Source organism: Thunnus albacares, chromosome 23 (assembly GCF_914725855.1).
Source record: "Thunnus albacares chromosome 23, fThuAlb1.1, whole genome shotgun sequence".
Classification (NCBI taxonomy): domain Eukaryota; kingdom Metazoa; phylum Chordata; class Actinopteri; order Scombriformes; family Scombridae; genus Thunnus; species Thunnus albacares.
Window position 1 is genome coordinate 1,323,978 of NC_058128.1, and position 18,523 is coordinate 1,342,500.

At 40.5% G+C, this 18,523-nt stretch overlaps 1 protein-coding gene across 1 annotated transcript in view; it reads right to left on the bottom strand.

Annotated features, from left to right (window-relative positions):
* lrp6 (low density lipoprotein receptor-related protein 6) overlaps positions 1-18,523 on the bottom strand; it is a 54,582-nt gene that overhangs the window by 8,380 nt on the left and 27,679 nt on the right. The window contains exons 8-16 of the mRNA XM_044343071.1: positions 18,198-18,414; positions 15,538-15,827; positions 14,070-14,296; positions 13,181-13,365; positions 10,807-11,133; positions 8,677-8,879; positions 8,377-8,588; positions 5,361-5,551; positions 242-451 (exon numbers count right to left, since the gene is read on the bottom strand). Coding sequence (XP_044199006.1) covers positions 242-451; positions 5,361-5,551; positions 8,377-8,588; positions 8,677-8,879; positions 10,807-11,133; positions 13,181-13,365; positions 14,070-14,296; positions 15,538-15,827; positions 18,198-18,414 — 2,062 coding nt within the window. The remainder of the gene's footprint in view (positions 1-241; positions 452-5,360; positions 5,552-8,376; positions 8,589-8,676; positions 8,880-10,806; positions 11,134-13,180; positions 13,366-14,069; positions 14,297-15,537; positions 15,828-18,197; positions 18,415-18,523) is intronic.

Below are 18,523 nucleotides of genomic sequence, written 5' to 3' on the forward strand. Positions count from 1 at the left end.
TTTTTAAATGTAAAATATCTGGATTTAATTTACATGTTTTACTCGTTTAATGCAAAATAAAAATCTTGATTTATTTTAAATTTCATATAAATATTAAAACCACAACATCATTTCCTGTTTCTACTTAGAAATATAAACGAAGTCTCCATTCGTGTCTGTAAACTGAGTCGAGCGTCTCTCCGGTTTATAATCAGGATGTTTACGAGGTCAAAGGTCAGGCGGCGGCGGCGACCAGACTCACTGTACTCTCTCATGTCCAGCTCGTGGACGGCGTGGATGTCGCTCAGGTAGGCGATGCGAGCCTGGATCTTGGTGCGTCCCTCCCTCGTGGTCTTGTCGATGCGTTCGATCATCTGCTGCTGCTTGTCGATCCAGTACAGGTGGTTCCCGAACACCGTCAGCCCCACCGGCTGCAGGATGTTGGAGTCGGCGATCACGATCCGATTGGCTCCTGAAGAGAGAGAGCGGCGGGGGAGAAAACAAAAACAAGGTTGTAGGGCAAAAAAACTTGAGGAACCAAGGCGACAAAACGGGAGAGGAACCGAGGGGAGGGGGGGTGGAGGGGGGGGCGGGACAGCGACACACCGAGGTCAGCGACCACGTCAACACAGCGCAGCATCACACACACTAAACATCTGGAAGATCAGTTATTATATTTATTAACATCTGGAGATGCAGATGTGCAGCTTTTAACTGTTAAATATGATAAAAATCTTCACTTTCACTCACAAACATGAGAATAAAAACTATTTCTGAACTAGTTTAGAGTTCAGTTGGTTCATATATGAGAATAAAATGAATATTTTGGACTTTTGCTGTAATAAAAATGTTACTTTTTAATGTTTTAACTTTAGTTTTTGGACATTTTTCACTTTTTTTTGTAACATTTTACAGACAAAACAATTAATTGAGAAGATAATTGGCAGATGAATTGATAAACAGATGTTTGTTGTTGTCTTGGCTGGATGGGTGCGTTTGATTTAACCACCAGATGGCGCTACGATGTAACGCAAACATCACTGATCACTGAGTGATGTATTGATCCTATAAGATGTTTGAAAATGTATAAAAATCATCATTCCTGTTTGGATTTGATGTTTTTCTTTGTTGTAAACTGAATATTTGAGGTCAGTCGGACAAAACAAGACGTCAACAAGACGTCAACAAGTCGTCAACAAGTCGTCACCTTTGATTCTATGAAATTATAAACATTTTTGTGCAAATCATTAACATTTTATAGAGAAAACGAGAGAATAAGATTAAATGATCAGCTGCAGCTTGAGAGTCTTACTGCTCAACAACTGTTTGAGTCTTTAAACCCGAGACGTAAAGTTCAAAGTCTTCTGGTCTGTAAGTGTTATTAATCTAACCGTCCTGACGGGGGCGACACCCTCTGCAGCGCTGCCGTCTGCAGCGCCGCCGTCTGCAGCGCCGGCGTCTGCAGCGACGCCCTCTGCAGCGCCGGCGGAGCAGCTGTTCACGCCTCCGTCAGACTGAGTTTAACTGACTGAACAGAAGAACGAACGCCAGAATAAGATTTAAACTGTTGTTGATGCTGCGAGAAGAGCGATGACGCAACGATGTGACTGTGTGTGTGTGTGTGTTATGTGTGTGTGTGTATATGTGTGTGTGTATGTTATGTGTGTACATTATGTGTGTGTGTGTGTGTATGTGTGTGTGTATGTTATGTGTGTACATTATGTGTGTGTGTGTTATGTGTGTGTATATGTGTGTGTATGTTATGTGTGTGTGTGTATGTATGTTATGTGTGTGTGTGTATGTATGTTATGTGTGTGTGTGTGTATGTATGTTATGTGTGTGTATGTTGTGTGTGTGTGTGTGTGTATGTATGTTATGTGTGTGTGTGTGTATATGTGTGTGTGTGTATGTTATGTGTGTGTGTGTATATGTGTGTGTGTGTATGTTATGTGTGTGTGTATGTATGTATGTTATGTGTGTGTGTGTGTATGTATGTTATGTGTGTGTGTGTGTATATGTGTGTGTGTGTATGTTATGTGTGTGTGTGTATGTGTGTGTGTGTATGTGTATGTTATGTGTGTGTGTGTGTATGTATGTTATGTGTGTGTGTATGTTATGTGTGTGTGTGTGTATGTTATGTGTATGTTATGTGTGTGTGTGTGTATGTTATGTGTGTGTGTGTATGTTATGTGTGTGTGTATATATGTTATGTGTGTGTGTATGTATGTTATGTGTGTGTGTATGTATGTTATGTGTGTGTGTGTGTGTATGTTATGTGTATGTTGTGTGTGTGTGTTATGTGTGTGTATGTGTGTGTGTTATGTGTGTGTGTATATATGTTATGTGTGTGTGTGTATGTATGTTATGTGTGTGTGTATGTATGTTATGTGTGTGTGTGTATGTATGTTATGTGTGTGTGTATGTATGTTATGTGTGTGTGTGTGTGTATGTTATGTGTGTGTGTGTGTATGTTATGTGTGTGTGTGTTATGTGTGTTATGTGTGTGTATGTTATGTGTGTGTGTGTGTGTGTGTGTGTGTGTGTGTGTGTATGTTATGTGTGTGTGTGTGTTATGTGTGTTTGTGTGTTGTGTGTGTGTGTTGTGTGTGTGTATGTGTGTGTATGTGTGTGTGTATGTGTGTGTATGTTATGTGTGTGTGTGTGTGTGTGTGTGTGTGTGTGTGTGTGTATGTTATGTGTGTGTGTGTGTGTGTGTATATGTGTGTTTGTGTGTGTGTGTGTGTATGTTATGTGTGTGTGTGTGTATGTTATGTGTGTGTGTGTGTTATGTGTGTTATGTGTGTGTGTTATGTGTGTGTATGTTATGTGTGTGTGTGTGTATATGTGTGTTTGTGTGTGTGTGTGTGTTATGTGTGTTGTGTGTGTGTATGTGTGTGTGTATGTGTGTTTGTGTGTGTGTATGTTATGTGTGTGTGTGTATGTTATGTGTGTGTGTGTATGTGTGTGTGTATGTTATGTGTGTGTGTGTTATGTGTGTGTATGTGTGTGTGTATGTTATGTGTGTGTGTGTATGTTATGTGTGTGTTATGTGTGTGTGTGTGTATGTTATGTGTGTGTTATGTGTGTGTGTGTGTGTGTGTGTGTTATGTGTGTGTGTGTGTATGTTATGTGTGTGTTATGTGTGTGTGTGTGTGTGTGTGTGTTATGTGTGTGTGTGTATGTTATGTGTGTGTTATGTGTGTGTGTGTGTATGTTATGTGTGTGTTATGTGTGTGTGTGTGTGTGTGTGTGTTATGTGTGTGTGTGTGTATGTGTGTTATGTGTGTGTGTGTTATGTGTGTGTGTTATGTGTGTGTGTGTGTGTGTGTGTGTTCAGATGGTTTACATTCCTGTCGGCCAGCGTGGGGCACCAGAGAATCACAGGAATGCGGCGAGCTCCGGGCTCAACGCCAACTTCCCCTTTCCAGGCACAAAACTGCCCGTGTCCTTAAAGACGCGGCCTTCATCTGCTCTGTTCACACATTTACTGCCTGACCCTCCTCATCCTCCCTCACACACACACACACACACACACACACACACACACACACACACACACACACACACACACACACACACACACACACACACACACAGAGGCTGACCTGCACACTCACAGACAACAAAGAGCAGCTTTTCCTGAAACATCGGTCTGTTTTACAGCCGCAACTGAGTCCATTTATTAAGAAAAAGTCTGATTCAGCTTCTTAAATGTGAATATTTTCTGTTAATTTTAGTCTCTATGACAGTAAACTGAATATCACACAACTAATCAATAATGAAAATAACAGTTCAGATAGTTTGTGTACAGAATTAAACACCAGATCAAACATGATAAAAGAACCTTTAGGCCTCATTAAACTGAATCTCTGCAGACAAAAAGTTGACGACGTCGAGCTGCAACGATTAGTCGCACAAGAAGATCAATCTAATTGTTTTCATATCCATTGATTAGTAGCTTTAGTTATTTCTGAAGCAAAAATTCTCCAGTTTCAGCTTCTAAAATGTGAAGATTTGTCGTAAACGACAGTAAACTGAACATCTTTGAGTTTAAAACGACTAAACGATTCATCACTGATGAAAATAATCTCTAGTTGACGCTCTAGAAAGATCAATATCAAACTCCAGATTCATGCAGGTGCTGAGCAGCAGAAAGTCCTTATGTTACATATAATAAGTCTATAATAAGTATATAATAATAAGTATATAATAAGTCTATAATAAGTATATAATAATAAGTATATAATAAGTCTATAATAAGTATATAATAATAAGTATATAATAATAAGTATATAATACTAAATATATAAGTATATAATATAAGTATATAATAATAAGTATGTAATACGTATATAATAATAAGTATATAATAAGTATATAATACTAAATATATAATAAGTATATAATAATAAGTATATAATACGTATATAACAATAAGTATATAATAAGTATATAATAAGTCTATAATAATAAGTCTATAATAATAAGTCTATAATAATAAGTATATAATAATAAGTCTATAATAATAAGTATATAATAAGTCTATAATAATAAGTATATAATAAGTATATAATAAGTCTATAAAAAGTATATAATAAGTATATAATAATAAGTATATAATAAGTCTATAATAATAAGTATATAATAAGTCTATAAAAAGTATATAATAAGTCTATAATAATAAGTATATAATAAGTCTATAATAATAAGTATATAATAAGTCTATAATAATAAGTATATAATAAGTATATAATACGTATATAATAAGTATATAATAAGTCTATAAAAAGTATATAATAAGTATATAATAAGTCTATAAAAAGTATATAATAAGTCTATAATAATAAGTATATAATACGTATATAATAAGTATATAATAAGTATATAATAATAAGTATATAATAATAAGTATATAATAAGTATATAATAAGTATATAATACTAAGTATATAATACGTATATAATAAGTATATAATAAGTATATAATAAGTATTGTATCAGCCTGATTATAACCTGCATGTTTGTAGCGTTAACGTTGCTACACTAGCAGGTTTCTTGCAGTCCTGCAGGAGTCTCTGACGGCTCCTGATGAAGAGTGAAAACAGACAGATGTGTGTTTATATGTAATTATATATATCTTTGTTTTTATAGGTTCATTTTATGTGTATTTTCTTTTTATTTTCCTAAATCTTGTTGCATTTATTAGTATTTTTTCCTTTTGTTTGTTTTATTAAGTTGAGGTCTTAACTTCTGTCACATCTATTTTATTTCTATTATCTGGATTTGATGCTGTTTTATGTTAAGTGTGGACCAGTACTTCCTGTTCTTCCTCCTCCTCCTCCTCCTCCTCCTCCTGGTGTCTAAATGTCGAGTCAGACTCACCGGAGAGGTCGCTGCTCTCGATGCGTCGCAGGTCGGAGTCGACCCAGAACAGCTTCCCCACCTCGTTGTCGATGGCGAGAGCGACGGGCTTCCCGAGGCCGCTGAAGAACAAAACCTCGCGCTCGGTACCGTCCAGCGCCGCCCGCTCGATCTTGGGAGAACGCTCCAGCAGGTTGGTGAAGTACATGTACCTGTCGGACACGGCGAGGAGGAGGAGGAGGAGGAGAAGTGTTAGTTCAGTGTGAGGATTTCTGTCTCGTGTTGGATGTTTGTTTCTGGCGTGTTTTCCTTCTCTGGGCTCCGAAGGAACCAGAACATCTGCAGACTTCATTTCTCAACCACACAATGACCCAGAGATTACTGCGCGAACCCCGGCCCTGAAGGAAACCCTGCAATTATGGCTCCAAACAAGCGACTTGGCACTGACGAGCTACGACGAGCTTCAAGAACTTCATGAGCCCGAGAGAATAAACAACAAGAACAAATTACTGTGTGATTAGAAACATGGCTGCAGTCTCTCTCTCTCTCCCTCTCTCTCTCTCTACCTCTCTCTCTCTCTCTCTACCTCTCTCTCTCTCTCTCTCTCTCTCTCTCTCTCTACCTCTCTCTCTCTCTACCTCCCTCTCTCTCTACCTCTCTCTCCCTCTCTCTCTCTCTCTCTCTCTCTACCTCTCTCTCTCTCTACCTCCCTCTCCCTCTCCCCCTCTCTCTCTACCTCTCCCTCTCTCTCTCTCTCTCTACCTCTCTCTCTCTCTCTCTCTCTCTCTACCTCTCTCTCTCTCTCTCTCTACCTCTCTCTCCCCCTCTCTCTCTCTCTCTCTCTCTACCTCTCTCTCTCTCTACCTCTCTCTCTCTCTCTCTCTCTACCTCTCTCTCTCTGTCTCCCTCTCCCCCTCTCTACCTCTCCCTCTCTCTCTCTCTACCTCTCTCTCTCTCTCTCTCTCTCTCTCTCTCTCTCTAGGTGTCTGCAGACTCTCTAAACATCTGAAGCTCTTTAATGTTTCCTGGAACTGGATTTAACACCAGTTTAACTACAAACATAAAGAAGAAATCTGGCAAATTAACTGCAAAAAAAAAAAAAAAGATGAAACAAGACAACATCTTGTTGAACTTGATGCCCTTTGTCTTACTGGTGTCCCAGTTCATCTGAACATCCAGTTCAAACTGAAGAAGGAAAACATTTTCCTGCTTTTATATCAATGCAGAATGATATTTCATTATTTAAACAGCAGCCTTATTTAGAATCTTCCCACATCTGAGCCCTGAAGTCTCCTGACTGGTGGAGTTAGAGGAGAATCATGCAGGTAATGAACCTCGCCGACTCAGCACGGCGGTCCGGTTAATCAGGATCCAATCAGCTCAAAGTCCAAACACTGCGATACCACCGGAGATGACGGTTTGTACGACTCTGCACTACTGTGACTGGAAAAATGTAGTTTGCAGCTGATTAACTCGGAATATCTCAATTATTCACCGAACCAGACGTGTCTGCAGACCACAGTTTGTTTGAAATAACAGCAGTAAATAAATAAAGCTGATTGCACGGAGTGAAATGGCTTCATAGAAGGACCTCATCAAAGGAGTAAAACATGCAGATGGTGTTTGATGCAGGATTTAATCTACTGGACTGCTGCTGGTCACATTTTATAATTAATCATTTGAATGTTTACTACAAAAATACTTAAAGTTACAAATATATTCACAAATACTTTATACGGCCAAGACAAACATGTGAGCAGCACGTCTCCATGTCAGCCAGCAGGGATCAATACGTTTAGTGATAGATAGATGTAGATTTATCTTTTACTGAACTAAAGACCCTGAACATCGTCGTCGTCTTTGTGTCTGTGTGTTTGTTTTCTGAGATAAAAAGATACAAACTTTGAAAAAACTGCATCACTGGAGCACAAAGTGTTTAGTGAAAAACATCATTTCTGTAAAAATAACAGAAAATGTTTTAAGGTTCAACTGTAATAACGTGTTTGTTCAACCGGTTTCCTTTCCTTTAAGAGTCACTGCAACTGTGTGAAGACATGAACTCGTGTGTGTGTGTGTGTGATTATCGGCACGTCATCGGTATCGGCTGATCAAAGCTCTAAAATGAAATATCGCGGATATAGCGAATTCTGCCGATTATGCAGATTCTCCTCCGCCGCCTGACTGCGTTTCCCTCCGTGGACTGTTTCATCCTGACGGTCCCGGTGTTTCCTCCGCAGGCTGCACTTCACTCAGCTGCTTCTTCCCACTTTAACCTGAATAACAAACCGGGACTCCGGTTGGATCCACACGGAGAGCCGAGAGGCTAACGTTAGCTGAGAGGTTAGCTGGCTGTGCTTCCCTCCGGTCATGCAGCGGCTAACGCTCCGCTAGCCTCTAAGCTAACGTTAGCCTCGGCTCTTGTTATTCAGGTTAAAGTGGGAAGAAGCAGCTGAGTGAAGTGCAGCCTGCGGAGGAAACACCGGGACCATCAGGATGAAACAGTCCGCAGAGGAGCTGCTAGCTCGGCTGCACAGATAGGAAACCCCTCGGCTGACAGGATGTACCACTCTGTACAGAAAAAACAAAACAAAACTTCTTCTGTTTGGTTTATAACGGCGGTCGGCAACCAGCGTATTAGGTGCATTACCGCCACCTTCTGGTCCGGAGTGTGGACCAGAGATTAAATCCTGCACATTAATCCTGTCTGTCTCATAAACTCAATGAAAACTCTACTGCTGCTCCCACTTGGCAGGTTCATTAAAGTTTTAATTCTGAGCTCCTGAACTCCAGTCTTCCTCAGTTCTTCCTTCATATATTGTCTTTCTTGATCATATTTAGTACAATCTATGCTTGCATGTATAATAGTCTCCTCAGCCAGCTGGAATAAATATGTGCATATATCAGTATCGGCCACAATGAGTTGGAAATATCGGCATATCAGATATCAGCAAAATCCCTAGTGTGTGTGTGTGTGTGTGTGTGTGTGTGTGTGTGTGTGTGTGTATGAAGACATGAACTCGTGTGTGAGGACACTGACCCTCTCTCCGGGTTGACGACGATGGCTCTGGGTTTGTCGTGTTCTCCTCGCAGCACGACGCCGACTCGGCTGCCGTCGGTTCGGGTGACGTTGATGACGTTGGTGACCTCGCTGGTCCAGTAGATGAAGCGGCTGTAGATGTCGATGCTCAGGTCGTACAGCTGCAGGCCCTGGCTGGGTCCTCCCAGCGAGCTCGACACCACCGTCATACTCTGAGGGGGAGAGGAGAGGCGACGGTGGCGGGTCAGAGGGCGGCGGTACAGACGGTTTTACCGCAGCTCTGACGGTCTTTGAACTCACCTGGTTGCCGTCCTCCTGAGCGCGGCGGATGACGTTCTGCTTGGAGTCGATCCAGTACAGCTGTTTGTCCAGCGGGTCGTAGTCGATGGCGCGGACGTTCCTCAGGCTGTGGATCGGCAGGATGATGTCGGGACTCTGCTGCTCGTCGATCACCATACGATTAATCGCCGTCTTCTGGCTGAACAGCAGGAAGGACGTCGGCGCTGCAGCAGAGACGGAGAAACATTTAAAGCAAGAATAAAAGTCTAAAAGGAACACGATGAAGCTGAGAAGATGAACAAAACAAAAGATGTAAAAGTTTGTTCTGCAGGTGGTTGAGGTTCATTTCAGGTCTAAACTACACTTTCTAACTTTCAAAATGTTTTCATGTATGTGATGTTTCCAGTTATTGTTGATCCTCTGCTCACAGAAACACCTGAACAAGAGAAAAAAGGCTAATGAATGAATGAATGAATGAATATTTTCTTCTATGACAGTAAACTGAATGGTTTTGACATTTGATGACGTCGTCTTTGGGAAACACTGATCGTTTCACTGATTTCTGGTCATGAAAATGAAAATAATCGTCAGTTGCAGCCAAACAAACAACAAAACTATTGATTACAGCCAGCTGACCAAATCATTATTTTAATCATTATTATTTAAGACGTAGCAACTTTTAACAGCTTGTTAAATACACGTAGAGAAAACTGCAACAATCAGCTGTTCCTACTATTTAAAGTATTTCATGTAGTGGAGACGTAAACATCGCTCACTAATTCACTGCATCTCCGTCTAACTATTGGTAGTTAACAGCAGCTGGGAATAAACAATACGAATATTTAACGTCACATTTAATAACAGTAGAGTCCTCTGCCTGATGGCGAGGACTCTACTGTTTATCATGTGTTTCTTTCTTTATTATTACGCCACTTCAGACCTGAATTTGACCCCCTAAACATGCTCAAAAACTCACCAAATTTGGCACGCACATCAGTTCTGGTGAAAAATTTGATCAAATGTAAAAATTAACCCCTAAAGTGCCAAAATGTGCTCTCTAGCACCACCTATGTGACTAAAATGGCCGCCACGGCCCGTAGGAATGTCGTAGAGAGATCAAACCAAAACTCAATTATTCATCTCATCAAGACCTACAAATCATACACCGACACCCCTGACCTAAATCCAACAGGAAGTCTGCAATCAGCCTTTCAAAATAAGACTTTGCCCCAATTTCGGCCCCTGAACAAACGCCATCTCCTCCAAGGGTGTTAATGGTATCTGCTTCAACCTTTAATAGGTGACTTATGACACTATGCTGAAAAAAAGTTGTTAAAAACTTTGTAATAACTTGAACGGTTTGGATTTAATAAGCCCTGAAAGTTGCAGTGCCACATCACCCTTACAATGTAAACCAATGGGGAGGCAATCTATGGGCATGAACTTTGTGTCAAACAGAGGCTTCTGACGTCTAAACTATAAGTCTGACCACTTTCAAACCTGTATCAATGGATTCACCACGAAATTTCCTACTAAAATATGATTTTTAATGTAAGATTTGGCCAAAGTTATGGGATTTATGAGGAGATTTCATCAGAAGTGTTCTCTAAAATCCTCCTCTCCAACTGCTCCTGGTGATGTCACTCCCTCAGTGCTGTGAAACATTCCGCAATACACACTCATTATAAAATCACAGGAGGAGCAAGAAAAGACTTTAAAACTCACACTCTAATATCTCAAAAACAATAAAAGATAGAAAAAACATGTAAATTCAAGATTTGTAGGTCAATGTCTCGTGACTCATTTAAAGTTCAAATGAAGTTTGTATCTAAAACTATGTGGAAGCAGTAAATGTTCAAAAAGGTGTGGGTTCGCTCACACTCTCCATTCAAATATATGAGTATTTCCTTTTCTAAAAATAGACTTGATAAAAATTAGGAAAATAATTTGTTTTCAATTTACTAATTGAAATTCAAGTCCTGTCAATCAAACTTTCAGAATAAAAGCACACCACACTTGTAAGAAATATCCCTCATTTTTAAAAAGCAGAATGATCTGATCCAGAGTGCGAGGTCCCGACCAACGCCACTCGCAGCTTTAATTCTAACTGGTATGTGTGTGACTGTCAGACAGTCCGGGTCCTGGTCTCACCGCTGCAGGTCTTGTTGTCCTGGTTGAGAGAGAAGTGGGCGGGGCATCCGCAGACAAAGCTGCTGACGGGGACGGCGAGGCAGAGGTGGGAGCAGTGGCCGTTGGTGGAGGCGCAGGCGTTCCAGCCGCCCTGCCGGGACGAGTGAAACACCAGGATGTCCATGACGTAGTCCAGGTGGCCCTGGATGACGGTGCGGTTCTGCCCGCTGGTCTTGTTGGCACGTTCGATGCTGCGCTGGCTCCAGTCCGTCCAGTAGATGTAGTCCTGGTACTGGGTGAGGCCGAAGGGGTGAGGGAGGTCGTCGGCGATCACCTCGCGGTCCTGACCTGAAGAAACAGACGCAGAACGCCATCGGTCACGTTGTTTTAGTTTATCATCGAAGGTTTTATACGTCTGACAGGTTGAATTATTGTTTTGATCAACTTTTTCCAACTGAAACAAGAAGAAAACTCACTACATGTATTATAATTTATTATTATTATTATATTATATAAAGCATCCAGACTCTCTGGTCTGGATCAGGTCTGCTTTCTGTCTCCAGAGTCAAAACCTTCAGTTTTTATGCTCCAAATATCTGAACAAACTTCCAGAAAACTGCAGATCTGCTGCAACTCTCAGTTCTTTAAAATCACAGCTGAAGACTTTTATTAAACCTAATTTGAGGGTTAATATTTTACACTGCACTCTAACTTTTATTCTCTTGTTTTATCTGACTTATTCCAAATTTAACACTTTTTAATTGTTTTTATGTCTTTTTACTTGTGTTGGCTCTATGTAAAGCACTTTGAACTGCCTTGTTGTTCAAATAATACTTTAATAAATAAATAAAATGCATCAACTGATTGAGCCTTTTGTATTACGATGAAAAGCAGCATGTTGTGTTTCTCTCTTTACTGCACAACATATACAACTTCAATTTCCAGATTGTCAACATTAAGTAAACTGACACTGAATCATCTTTAAGTTAATGCACCTCAAGCTGCTGCATTCATAGTTTTCATCATGAACTGAGCCTCTAAATATCTCTAAACAAGGACACAAACAAACAACCCTAAAAAGCTTTAACATGTAAAACTACTGTAAGAATCTGTACTTTGTTTCCATATTTTAATCTATTGTCTTCTCATTTCCATGTGTTTGATGTATTCTTGAAGTTTGTGCATATAACTGTATAATTATAACAACTTTTAACACCCGACACAAGACTGTGTTTCAATTTCATGCGAGTATAATTTTGTTTTTGCTGCTCAATAATGTATAAACGGAGCTCGTCGTTCTCCTGAGCTTCCACTCGCATAAATAAATAAGCTTAAATAAATATCAAATCAGTTTTGTTTGCTTCATATCTTCACTTTTTGTTGAATAAATCTCAAAAAGTCACGATAATTAATGACTGAAACTAAGAAAGCAGGTGTCAAATAAAAAAAGTGCAGAAACTAATGAAGCGGTTTGTTGCAGCCGACATCTGCTGCAGGGTTATTTTCTGTCCTCGCCATCCGTCGCCAAGACTGAGGCTATTTTCCTGCACACAAAATTGGTAGTGTTGTCAGAGCGGTGTGAGCGTGTGCTGAGCCCGGACTCTAATAGCAGTATCGTTTTTTTTTTTTTTTTTTTTTTACGAGTTTTAGAGCTGAGGAATATTATTTCGGGTCCTGGTTTACATCCACCGGCGCTGAGAGGGAAAAACTTCAGGATAAAAAAACTCGAGGAAATAATACTAATGAATGAATGAATGAATATTTTCTTCTATGACAGTAAACTGAATGTTTTTGACATTTGATGACGTCGTCTTTGGGAAACACTGATCGTTTCACTGATTTCTGGTCATGAAAATGAAAATAATCAGTCAGTTGCAGCCAAACAAACAACAAAACTATTGATTACAGCCAGCTGACCAAATCATTATTTGAATCATTATTATTTAAGACGTAGCAACTTTTAACAGCTTGTTAAACACACGTAGAGAAAACTGCAACAATCAGCTGTTCCTACTATTTAAAGTATTTCATGTAGTGGAGATGTAAACATCGCTCACTAATTCACTGCATCTCCGTCTAACTATTGGTGGTTAACAGCAGCTTGGAATAAACAATAAGAATATTTAACGTCACATTTAATAACAGTAGAGTCCTCTGCCTGAGGGCGAGGACTCTACTGTTTATCATGTGTTTCTTTCTTTATTATTACGCCACTTCAGACCTAAATTTGACCCCCTAAACATGCTAAATACGAGGAAAACAGAGCCGGTGGCCGAATGAGAGAGAACATGCTTCTTCTTCCTGTCATGTGACGCCGACACAACAACACAGAGAGAGAGCGTAACCGCACGCGCGTCGGCGGTGACGTGACGTGACGGCGGCGTCTCGTGGTTACCGAGCATGTTGGAGGACTCGATCAGCGTGGTGTCCAGGTCGGTCCAGTAGAGGCGGCGCTCCGCGTAGTCGATGGTGAGTCCGTTGGCTCGGCCCACGTCGGCCACCAGAGTGATGCGACCCGTCCCGTCCATCGCCGCGCGGTCGATCTTCGGCTTCCCGCCCCACTCGGTCCAGTACATGTACCTGAAGAGGGGGGGGGTGGAAACATTTAATTTAACCCTTTAAATAACAATAATATAACATATTCAAGCTGCAACTGTTTCATGAAGAAGAAACAAGATATAAACTAATAACATGTTAGTTTCATTCATGTCAACAGTTCGACTACTTTACATCTGAGAGCTGCAATTAGACGCTTAATTGATTAGTCAGAGGACAGATAATGATGTCATGTGTTATATCAGGCGACTATTTTGATCATCGCTGAATCATTTTAGTATTTATTTTAATTAAAAATATCAAATATTTGCTGGTTTCAGCTTCTCAAATGTGATGATTTGATGGTTTTCTGGGTCACATGACAGTAAACTGAATGTTTTTGGGCTTCAGACTGATTATTGAAATTATAACGAGCATCTTTCACTAATTTATTTTATGGACAAAACAATTAATCAAAAACATATCAGGCAGATTAATTCATCATGAAAATATTCATATCCATCTGCTTTCAGTCGTTATATTTTCACACTTATAAATGTTTTTACTTCTGACAAACAAAACTTAATAATTTACATCTGACATCAAACTTACATCTTTCATTCAACACTTTAACACTTTTAACTTCTTTCAGCACATTTAAACATCTTTCACTGCAGCGTCTTTCAGTCTCCAGTTCTTCCTGCTTTATTATTTATTTATTTATTTATTGTTGTTATGTTTTTTCTCACCCTTCAGCGGGATCCAGAGCCAGAGCTCGAGGACTGTCCAGATCCTTCCAGACCAGGACCTGCCGGTGCTGCCCGTCCAGCTTGGCCACCTCGATGCGGTTGGTACCGGTGTCGGCCCAGTACAGGTTCTTGCCCAGCCAGTCCACCGCCATCCCCTCCGGGTAGTCCAGCCCGAACTCCACCACGTGCTCCAGAGCGCTGCCGTTCATGAAGGCCCGACTGATGGTCTGCAGGGAGAGACGAAGAGATCACATGACCCTTTATTTTACTCTCTACCAGCTCCCGAGGGAAATATCTGCTCTGTAGCTGCTAAATGCTCCACTATGTTCACCAGCTAGTCTACAGCTAACTGTTAGCAGCTAGGCTACAGCTAACTGTTAGCAGCTAGGCTACAGCTAACTGTTAGCAGCTAGGCTACAGCTAACTGTTAGCAGCTAGGCTACAGCTAACTGTTAGCAGCTAGTGTACAGCTAACTGTTAGCAGCTAGGCTACAGCTAACTGTAGCAGGTAGTGTACAGCAGCTTTTTACAGCTTTTACTCTGAAAACGACGCTATGAGACGCTGAGAGTGAACCAGAACAGCCGGACAGATAAACAATGAGCTGAAACTCACTATAAAGCTGCAGAGTCGCTGATAATTCTCTGTAGGTTCATCACTTCCTGTTTAAGTGTTTATTATAACTTTTCTTATGAATTCATAGTTTATATTAATACAGCAGCAAACAACAGATACATTAATAAACACATATCTGCTGACGACTACGTTATAGAGATAATTATCTGTAGGTTCATCACAACGAACCGAGCATCTTTTAAACTGACTTAAAAACATTAAAATATTAAAGCTTTCTTAAGTCTAATTAAAGGGTGATTTAAAGATTTTAAACCCTGTTTAAAAGTTACAATCCATTAATGTCTCTATTATGTCCTTTAATCCAATCCACCATCATTTAAATCAATATTAATGGCATTTTAAGGTAAAAATGATGAATAAGATACATCATCAGGCTTAGACTGTTAGTAGATCAGTTCATTGTTCAACATTCATTTTAGTAAATGTATTAAATGACGATGATTCATTAGATTTACGATCAGTCTGAGTAGATCTGCAACGACTAGTCGATTAATCAATCGACAGATAATTAGTCGCAACTATTTTGATAATTAAATAATTGTTTTGGTCGTTTTTTTCACATTTCATGACTTTTTAATGTCGTTAAATAAACAGAATGAAGCAAAAAGTGAAAACATGAGACTGTTTTGTTTGTAGGGATTCAAATAACGATTATTTTCATTATTGATTCATCTTTTTGACTAATTGATTAAAAACAATGAAAGACGTCACAGTTTCCTCTCTAATGGGAAACTGTGACGGAAGAGTGAGGAAGAGGAGAAGGAACCCGGCGTCTCCTAGGAGACCGTTACCGCTCCTCGCCGTCGGCCGGCAGCCAATCAGCAGGCGGCTCACCTTCAGAGTGATGTCGGTCCAGTAGATCCGGTTGTCGGTGACGTCGAAGTCGAGCGCCGACGCCTCCTTGACGCCGGTGAGCGGGATGGCCACGTTGTTGTTGTTGGTCTCCAGGGAGATGCGGCGGATGTCGGTGTGGCGGGAGAAGAGCAGGAAGGCTTCGGGGACGATGCAGGTCTGCATGTCGGCGATGAGCTCCAGGCCGATGGGACAGCCGCACTGCACGCCCTGAGGCTTGTAGAGGCAAAGATGGCTGCAGCCGCCGTTGTTCTCCGCACACGGGTTGGTACCTGCGGTCAGAGGAACCTTTAACCTTTGACCTTTCAGCTGAACAACGTCCACGTCTCTAACAGCAGCTGATGTTTCCAAAAATGAACTTTATTCAATCTCAACTTTAAGTCGCTGAACTGCTCAGAAAAGCAGAAACTTTAAAGGTAAATCCATCAGCTGATGAAGATCAAGTGATACAGTCAAAAGCTCCAGAACAGCTGCTAAATGGACCTTACATAAAACATCGACTGAAACATGAAAATAAAACATGATTCTGACAGAAAGAAGATCTGCTGTCTGACGTCTGCAGCTGCAACGATTAGTCACCAACTATTAAATTTATCACAAACTATTTTGATATCGAGTCATTTTTTAAAGACAAAAACGTCTAAATTCTGTGATTCAGCTTCTAAAATGTGAATATTTTCTGGTTTCTTTTAGTCTCTATGACAGTAAACTGAATATTTCTGACCAAACGTTGAGGAAAATCAGTGTAATGCAACTGTTTTGATTATGTGTTGAAGATTTATGATATAATACACACATGTATTGTTGATAGATTTATGTTTCATGTCCTTTAAAGCTCATATAAACTGTCTTAATGTGAGCTTCTCTTTAGAGTCATAACCAGTAGAACCAGTGATACCTGAGGGGAGGTACTGGGACCAGTGAGAGATGCAGGGAGGATCAGGAGATCAATGATGATGATGATGATGATGATGATGATGATGATCAACTTTGCCTCTGAATGAGTTTTGTTTTCCTGAAGTTCATTAATTCTCCACCACGCGAACAACTTATTGATTAATCAAGAAAATAATCAACAGACGGATCAATAATGCGTCAGTAGCTGCAACTGACGATTCATTTCACTGCAAAATGTTTTGTTTTGTCCACAAAGACTAAAGGAACCAGATAATATTCACCTTAAAGAAGCTGAATCACAGAAATAAAATGACTCAAACTGATTAATTAATTATCAAAATAGATGGTGATCAATTTAACCCTTTCATGCATGAATTATGATAACCTCAGTCAGGAGGGTTCTTATTCCCCTTTAGGCATGAAAAACAATATTTGAACTTTTTTAATAATTAATTTAAATATTAATTAATTAATTGATTCTAAACCCATCTACACCCATCTACACCCATCTACACCCATCTACACCCATCTACAACCATCTAAACCCATCTACAACCATCTACACCCATCTTAACGCATCTACACCCATCTACACCCATCTACACCCATCTACACCCATCTACACCCATCTACAACCATCTACAACCATCTAAACGCATCTACACCCATCTACACCCATCTACACCCATCTACACCCATCTACAACCATCTACAACCATCTAAACGCATCTACACCCATCTACACCCATCTAAACCCATCTACAACCATCTACACCCATCTTAACGCATCTACACCCATCTACACCCATCTACAACCATCTACAACCATCTACACCCATCTTAACGCATCTACACCCATCTACACCCATCTACACCCATCTACAACCATCTACAACCATCTACAACCATCTAAACGCATCTACGCCCATCTAAACGCATCTACGCCCATTTAAACCCATCTACACCCATCTAAACCCAACTACACCCATCTAAACGCATCTACACCCATCTACACCCATCTACACCCATCTACACCCATCTACAACCATCTACACCCATCTACACCCATCTAAACGCATCTACACCCATCTACACCCATCTACACTCATCTAAACCCATCTACACCCATCTACACTCATCTAAACCCATCTACACCCATCTAATAGCTGTCCACTGCAGTGATGAAAGGGTTAATAATTGGCAACTAATCTGAACGCAACATTCAACAGTCTCTTCATCTCCAAACGCTTCTACTTTAACAGTTTTTGATGTTTTCAGTTTCTGTCTTTGAAGCTCAAAACTTCCTGCAGATATTTAACATGAGACTGGAATAAACACGTGAACATGTGTTTGTTTTAACTACTAAATGGACAAGTGTGATTCCTGGAGTCCAGGGAGGAGGAGGAGGAGGAGGAAGTGGAGGAGGAAGGGTATCAGCTGAGTTCAAGTGTTAATATATTATTATTATTAATGTAAGAGTCTGCAGGACTGAACACGACTTCAAAACATTAAACTTCATCTGGAGGTGATGAAGACAGAAGGTCCTGATGTAACTTTATATTTATCACATATTCATAACTTAACTTCACTGTTGTTCATATTATGCAGAATAAATCATGAACTTATTGACTCAGATTCATGTCAGAACTTCTCATCTGTACGTAACAATAATTCATAATAATATGATTATCAATCAAGGTGATCTGGACCTGACATGAGGAGGATTGATTGCAGCTGCGACTCACCGAAGCTCTTGTGGACGTACGTGGCCTTCAGGCCCATCAGGTCGGGCAGCTGGTCGATGATGAACTCGCGCTCGGCGGTGCGTTTGTGGACGCGCTCGATGCTGCGGCGCTGCCAGTCCGTCCAGTAGATGTAGTCGCCCAGCAGAGTGAAGCCGAAGATGTGAGGAAGTTTGTCCTCCACCAGCACCCGTCGACCCGTCCCGTCCATGTTCATCACCTGAGAGACACACACACAGACGAGAGCAGAGTTATCACCTGACACACACACACACACACACACACACACACACACACACACACACAGACGGGAGCAGAGTTATCACCTG